General features: G+C 39.4%; 1 protein-coding gene across 2 annotated transcripts; it reads left to right on the plus strand.

Moving 5' to 3' along the window:
• The first annotated feature begins 202 nt into the window (after nt 1-202).
• LOC119839322 lies at nt 203-4,200 on the plus strand. Of its 2 annotated transcripts, XM_038365568.1 has the most exons (3): nt 203-2,813; nt 2,935-3,057; nt 3,177-4,200. In XM_038365568.1, the coding sequence occupies exons 2-3, from the start codon at nt 2,968-2,970 to the stop codon at nt 3,405-3,407; spliced, it is 321 nt and encodes a 106-aa protein (XP_038221496.1). In that variant the 5' UTR covers nt 203-2,813; nt 2,935-2,967; the 3' UTR covers nt 3,408-4,200. The 2 variants fall into 2 exon arrangements, with proteins under 2 accessions (XP_038221496.1, XP_038221494.1); XM_038365566.1 differs by having other exon boundaries at nt 203-3,057.
• Nucleotides 4,201-8,252: the final 4,052 nt, after the last annotated feature.

Below are 8,252 nucleotides of genomic sequence, written 5' to 3' on the forward strand. Positions count from 1 at the left end.
GCGTGCATTGTATGTTACCAGGGCCAGGGGTCGTCGGGAATGGTAGCCGTATCGCTTCCGGTGATTCTTAGCACCCCCGGCCCCGCCGTTACCATGGCCGCTACCGTAGCCAGGAATAGCGGGGCTGCCGGGTACTAGGGGCAAAAGGGTAAAATAAGCATAACTTTCCAAAATCAAAGACTTCATTTCGTTTTTTACGAGGTGCACTTGACGTTGAAGGTTTACTCTCATCTGTGCGTCGTTTTGATGCAATAATAACATTTTTACTCGTGTACACTTTTCGACACTCGGAATGCACATTTACAGAACTTAAAGTATTTAAATAGTCTATATGTCCATCATTTCTTTCAATACTTGCAGTTTTTAAAGTTTGTAAACCACGTACGACATTCACAGAAACACCTTCTGAAAGTTTCTTATCACATATAAAACACAAATCAGCCATAGCTCTTAAAACAGTACGTCCGTAGTTGCAACGGTACAATTTCAAACTAACGAATAATCTTGACTCATACAAAGTGGAGAGAGTGGCCTTGAATACTATAGAACATCTGTCCCGGCAATGAATAGAAAAGGGCATAGGGTAGGGACAAGTATTTCCAGGTATATAAGTATTGAGAAATTTACGCGTTTTAAAGAAAAGATATATAATGTCGTGTTAATTTAAAATAAAACTAAAATATATAATCCAGAATTAATAATATTTTATACTTAAATAGTTAAATATGAATAATTATATATAAATAATCAAGTTACTTACTTTAATTAAATATAAATAATTAATAGTTAGTACATAAATAATAGGCATTGTTTAATATTTATAATTTCCAAGTAAATAATTGACTTTATAACGTACTGATAACCATAACTCACGCTTGACCTTGCATTAGGCCGTATATGACTGTACGATGTGCACTCTTCGCGCTCTACCTTCAAAACGGTTGGTCGTATGAAAAAAAGTTTAAACAAAAGTTGTAGGGAATTTTATAGCCTACAACTTTTATAATAAATGCAAATCTCATTTAACCGATAGGAAGCCAGATATTCGCGAAAAACCGATTTTTGTGACCTTTGACCTTGAATATCTTCAGACGCGGACACGATAACGATTGTGACTTTTGAGACAACATTTCTCTTTTCTTTTTTTCGGCGGGGGCACGCGCATCCGTGGGATTCATCTTGGTTGAAGTAAAAATTACAAAAAAAACTAACGTCTCGGATAATAACTAACACTGATCTGGATGGATCTAAATGTCAATTTAGAATGACAAAACAAAGGTTCATACCAATTTGCAGCTTATTATCTTTCATTCCGAGGTGAAAGCCCTAATATGACTGGGCTAGGAGGGCTTCGAACTATTGTGAGCATTCCGTGAATGTGGAGGGCATGGAGTCGGTCCGTGAATTCACGGCGAGAATACGCGCGTGAATTCACGGCAATAATGTGGAGCCGCCATGAGTTTTCTGTCGCGGGTTTTTTTTTTAATGTGACACTGACCTTCTAACTTTTTGCAAAATTATTACCAGCCTGTATATCAATAATAACTAATAACACATATATGTACCTCGTTCTATTCCGATTAATAGTCACCATCCACCACCTTCTTTTGCGCCATTTCTTTTTAGTCACTCTACTTTGGTGCACATGTATGTAATAATTAAACGCATTGTATAAATAAATTGCCGCGGCTGCAAGAACTTCTACGTCCATCTTTAAAGCGCCAATGCAGAATGAGCAGTAAGCCAATGTGTGAACAGGAATCTTGGTTTCCATCATTTTTGCCCAACACATTGGCCCAACACCTTTTTTTTTTTTTTTTTATAGTGGGGAAATCTTGCATAGATACCCACGGCCCCCGGGGATGGAGCCGTGGGTTATGTCGGATTCTTACCGACCAAAACCCCACTGTGTTCCGTCGAGCCACTTGGGTGAAGGGGCCACGGGAGCTGGTTAAAATTCATCCGCGACCCCCTCGGTGACTGCCCGTTGCCGGGCCAGGTGCAATTAGAGCGGCAAAGTGGGATTACCGCTCTACCCTTCTGTGGGCGGCGTGAGCGGAACACGCCCCACGCCGCCTCGCCGTATCGGACAATAGATTACATCCCCGATCCATTGCCGACGCCCTTCGTCATGGAGGCAGGTTGCGACCGTGTAAAGCAGTCGCAACGCGGCGACGACGCCCAATAGGACGTCAGCGCCGCATCGGATCTGCGCGGGGATCCCCCTCGCGAATCCGCTCTGCCTCCTCTTTCCGCGAGATCACGTCCTCACAGAACGTGATCACTGCGCGCCAGGACCTGTCACTACCCACCATCGCACGAACAATGGAAGGCAGGGAGAGGTCCGGCCCTATAACCGCCACTAAACGAGTACGGGGCTCAGCCCACGCGGGGCACACGGCGAGGGTATGATCTGCCGTGTCCTCCGGGCAGGCACACCAGTGGCAAGCCATGCTGGGCTCCCTCCTCGCGACCTTACACAGGTACCGCCCAAAGCAGCCGTGGCCGGACAACACCTGCGCAAGGCGGAAGGTTAAAGCCCCATGCCGCCTGTCGCACCACTCTTGGAGGACTGGTCGAACAGCCGCAACCGTCCTCACACCCGCACTGGATTGACCCAACACCTTGGCCCCATGTGTACAGCCGGCTTAATGATTCAAGATGCCTGGACCCAACTCAAGCAAGGGACAATTTTTAACTGTTACAAACACGCTAGTTTTGTCCGAAGCAATGTGTGAACAAGTTCTTCCAGAGTAACACTGTGACCAAGCCGCTCCAAAGCAAAGATCTGGACAGCATCGACTGCTCTCAATGTAAGTATTCAATATTTAAATTAATTGTTTTCTATATTTTTACACTTGTCCTGCACATTCCTACCAGGGATGGAGCGCTTCTTCGAAGACTGAATATCATATTTTTTCGTTCCATTTGCAGATACTGAATCGTGACTTTCAAAGACTTTGCAACATGAACACTCTGTTGGTCTTGATGTCCATGTTCCTGCTGGTGGCGGCGAGGTCAGAACCCGTGCCGGAGTTGCTCAGCCATCCAAGAGACGTGAGTATACATTTCTTAACACTCATATCTTCTGATCGAGGAGTTTTTCGTGTGCCCCAACCTATCAGAATGTCTTGTAAGCTCTATAACGTAATTAATGTTGATTTTGTTTGTTTCAGTTTACCGATCCCACCAGGTCTCGCTCCAAAGACGAAGCACCACAATCACACCACCGCGTCGTTAAGAAACCTGGGGCTGGGATGTTGAGCACCCGCATTGAATTCGGTGATGGCCCAGACCCCAATCAATACTGGAAGTTCGATGAAGACGCCAATCCTCAGGGGATGTCCACCCGAATTGTATTTGGTGATGGCCCAGACCCCAATCAATACTGGCCCTTCTATCCATAATTTATTACTGTTTAAGATTTTATTTGTTTCCTCTACCGCTTCTGTAGCTTTTAAGATTCATAAATTACTCATTACTGTTTAAGATGTTGATCATTCATGTAACTTGTAAGATTTATGAATAATGCAATACTGTTTAAGATGTTAGTTGTAACCACAAGCGGAACACTACGTGTATTTGTACGCTTCGAAAATTAACTCATTACTGATTATTATGGTGATCATTCCTGTAACTTGTAAAATTCATAAATAACCCAATACCGTTTCATATGTTGGTTATTCTCACAATCACTATATTGTACCTTTTAAGATTCATTATTGTTTAAGATATTAATCATTACTAATACTTGTAAGATTCATGAATAATGCAATACTGTTTAAGATGTTAGTGTTGTCACCACGCTCGGAGCACTACGGGGAACTTGTACGCTTCGCAAATTAACCCAATATTGTTTAAGATGGTAATCATTACTAGAACTTGTAAGATTCATAACTAACCCAATACTGTTTAGGTAATATGTTATATTTTTATATAATATGTAATGTCATATGGACGTCGTTCCCGCCATCACTAACGTAGCTTTTAAGTTTCCTAATTAACCCAATATTATTTAAGATGTTAGTTGTTCCCATAATCACTACTGGGACTTGTAAGCTTTTGTAACTTGTACTTCCTATTTACCTCAGTACTGTCTAACATGTTACTTGTATTTCCTCTGTAAACCGTGCGGTTTATAAGATGGCTGTGTAATGCTTTATTTTTTCTACTTTGATAAATAAATATTATTATGCAATATTTCATGGTATCATTGACGTAGAATAAGCTGGCGCAACACCGCGTCCAGTAGGTATCCCAACTCAGGTATATGCCTAACAGAGCTTAGGTCACGATCGGGCTGCATGCAATGTGCATCTGATCGACATGCAGATATAGACGTCACGCTGCAACTTGTGCAATTGCACTCTATAAAAAGTCGAGCGTCTGTAGATGTAGAATTACCTATCATGTAAAATTTATATTATTTTAAAGAGCAACTACAGAGTTTCTTACCGGCTCTTCTGTAGAAACTACCTTCTGAACCGGTGATAAATGTTATAACTGTGTAATATGACGATTCAAAAGTGCGTCTACCGGGTCCGCCATCTAACCTTTTTTTTTCCAAATAGTACTTATTTCGCCGCCGCTCGCAGCCGCAGAGCTGATGTCGATTGGTCACCTCGGAGCTGCGATTTGACACCGTTGGACAATTACTATTATTTGTGGCGTGCCGTCAAAGATAAGTGTTACGCCGACAAGCCAGAGATAATTGACGCTTTAAAGGACAATATACGTGAATCTTAGTTGTGTAATGTTTTTACCCAATTAAGTTATGTAGGTATATTATCTATCTATTTGTCTGTTTATTACCGTAATAGATATCGTGGGGTGCCGGTTTAAGAATAGCAACTCCCCATTTCCTCCCGTGGGTGTCGTAAGAGGCGACTAAGGGATACTTTATACCGGAACGGGCAGCGGCGTTTCGCGACCTCTCAATACATCTACTGCGCTCGCCAACCCGCCTGCCAAGCGTGGCGAGTATTGGCATCTTATCCCCTCATGTTGAGGGAGGCCTTTGTCCAGCAGTGGACGTCCCACGGCTGAAACGACGATTTGTCTGTTTATTAATCTTTAATGTATTATTATAGAACATTTTATTTATTTATTTATATAGATCTATCAGTTTTATGTATTTATATAATTAATATTTGAATACGTCTGCCGCTCCAACTGTCACAGAGGGGGGCCACTGAAAATCAGTGTGGCAACTGCGTTGCTGAGTAGGCTACCCCATTTCGCTCCACTTTATGTTTCTCGTTGTATATTTATTTCTATATTTTTTGTTATTTATATATACATATATTTATATATTTTTACTTTTTCTATGTTTAATTGTTTTCTTGTATAAGCTTTTTTATTGTGATGTTTTGTGGTTTTGTGTTCATTATTGTATTGTTTTCCTAAGTTTATTGTTTTTTTTTTAATTGTAATTCTGTGAAGTCAAATAAATGTTTCTTTCTTTCTTTCTTTCTTTGAAGCCATTGGTGAAATACAGCTGCACACAATCGATAATGTGCATAAAAATTGGACCGATCGTCTAGGCTACTGCATGGCCAGCCGAGCCAGCCATTTGAATGAAATTATTTGTCCTTATTAACCGGAAGGATTGCACTTTCAAATAAAAAAAGAAATTTGCGAAAATATTCAGTAGTTTTTTTTATAGCATTAAAATGGTTAATAATATTTGAATGAATAAATGTTTGAGTTGGAGTTTGATTTTGAGTAGTCTTGTATTTGCATGAATAATGTGTTTAGTACTGTAAAGGAAAATACTATGATAAAAGTAAATGTTTGTTAAATAAAAGTGTAAGTGAGCTGATCAAAAAGATTAAAAATTATAAACTTACGTTTTTGAAACTATGCCTGTTGTCTTTGATGGTGAGCAATAATTTCTATTATATGTAGATTCCCTTGGGACATTCCCTTGAGTTGTTCAGTTTTACGATTAGAGTTTACCCTGAGAGCTCACCTCTTTAAAAATACTTTGTATGGTTATAAAAGTTTATTTTTGGCAGTTAGGAATGTTGTTCAGTACCTATATTCGAGACAAATCCAAACAGTCCGAAACAAAGATTCTTCTTGTTATCGATACAAAACCCTTTATGTATGACTGCACAAATGAACCCACGCAGGCGCATTTTATTTTTTGTCATACCTTGGACGCGTCAATCTTTATCTTTGATGGCCCCAGTACACAATGACCCATGCGGGCCCACTCCTCATCGTCATCGGCCATTGTGTTTCAAACTACTCGTTTCAAAAAGATTCATACACGCTGCACAAGTACAGAAATTTGTTAAACCTTTTTAAATTGTTGCTAGTGATAGTTATATTTTGAATTGTTTTGGTCCATACAAATCATCATCTATATTACTATTCAGTGAAACATTGCCTCTTAGGTTGTATTTCAGAGAGAGTGATTTTCATAGTAGATAGGGGATTTAGAGACTGTATAAGTCTTTTGGAATATTTTGGAAGGCGAGCACGAGCTGACAACAGCTGAAGCAATTTGAAGCGGTTACATTACTCTTTGTCGATGGGTGGTTGAGATGGTAAATTGATATTTTAAAAGAGATTATAAAATCCTAAGCCAAGAATATTTCCCTAGATCTCTACCACACATAATGCAGATTTTTAAGATAGCAGCGGCTTTATTTAAATAATTTTGGTGCTCGCCTTAGAAATCATGATTATGCAAATGAAATATTAAATGTTGTAAGAGAAAGAATTAATTTAGAAAATAATCTGTCAAATATGATAGAAGATCTAAATATGAACACATTGGTTAGCCAACTTCCAGAGTATTGCTGCTGACCGAAATAATGTTATGGCCTTTCCTATATTAGAATATAGAGACTTAATTGAATTCGCTTTGGGAAAGTATCAAATACGTCAAGCTTCCTCTGAATACTGTGGCGCATACGTACATATACGTTCCCATGCCAATAGTGGAAATAAGATTAAAGTATGCAATGAAAACATTCGATTAATCTGATTATAATTTTCCTCTGATAAAATCACGACACATGTCGAGGAAGATTTACTATGATTATATTTTAACAGATAACAATATTTCTGGCAGATCACTAATAGCGGAATACTGCTGTAACTGTTTAGTTGGTCGGCGTACTGAAGGTTGTTGTGCACACGCAATGACACTTGTTTGATACCTAGGTTGGGCTAGGTATCAGCACCAGCAGACTTTTTGGATAATATAGTTGTCAGGGAAGATGAATAAATCGTGTAATAAATAAACAATTGTTTTATAATGCACATTCCTTTTAAACAAAGCAAATGAGTTACGCCAACGGTCCCCAAATGCAACACTGAGTCGACAGTTCGCACGGGAACGTCTTATCACTGGTTTTAGCGAATTCCTTTGGTGCAACGTAATTTTAAGTTTTCATGTAAAATAAGTTTAGAATTACATTCATTAATAATTTTTTAGCAATTGCATCGTACGAGACCTATTGTAATCTTTATAATTAAAATATTTCAATAAATAAATTCGAGTTTTTGGGGCCTCCGGCTGTGTGAAACATTATTGGCGCAGTCCGTAGAATCTTCAAAAATAAGTGGCATAGATAGTTGACCTTGCTGTCGCTACGAGGATCAAGAATCTACGTATTTAGACAATAATTGTAGAAGTTTAAGTAGTTTAGAAAGTATTTTTGAAGAGATGGGGGTACATACCCTGAAGTTATTTTTAAGGCCAGTTCCAGTTGCCGAATTTGACGGGAATGTGAATGTTTTATCGCGATTTATAAGAATTTGCGATTTATTTGTAAATCAGTATGTTAGTACAGGACCGGGTAGCGAACTATCGAATTTATGCTTAATTAAAGGTATTTTAAATAAAATTACCGGTTCTGCCTCGCGCTTCAAGAATTCAAAGCGAAATCCCTAAAATTGGGCTGTTATAAGGTCGGCATTAATTAATAATTTTTCCGACCAGAGGGATGAAATATCTTTATACAACGATTTGTCTTTGCCTACGCAGGGGTCCTCAACTCAAGAACATTATGCAAGGTGTCAACAGTTATTTAGCTCAATCATGACATACGTATGGCTTCATACTATCACGAAATAGTCGAAAGTACAGTTGAAGCAAAACGCGCGCTTTACGAAAAGGTAGCCCTTCAGGCTTATGTTCGCGGATTAAAAACGGACCTTTAGTGCTTGTACACGTTGACTCGCGGGCGCGGTGGCGGGCGATGTCACGAAATATCAAACATATGAGGTGCTTCCGA

The sequence above is a fragment of the Zerene cesonia genome, unplaced genomic scaffold (genome assembly GCF_012273895.1).
Source record: "Zerene cesonia ecotype Mississippi unplaced genomic scaffold, Zerene_cesonia_1.1 Zces_u011, whole genome shotgun sequence".
Taxonomy (NCBI): Eukaryota; Metazoa; Arthropoda; class Insecta; order Lepidoptera; family Pieridae; genus Zerene; species Zerene cesonia.

Coding starts and splice junctions, on each gene's coding strand:
- LOC119839322 (XM_038365566.1), top strand. CDS start 2,968: ATGAACACTCTGTTGGTCTTGATGTCCATGTTCCTGCTGGTGGCGGCG. Junction 3,058..3,176: donor TGCTCAGCCATCCAAGAGAC/GTGAGTATACAT, acceptor TGTTTGTTTCAG/TTTACCGATCCCACCAGGTC.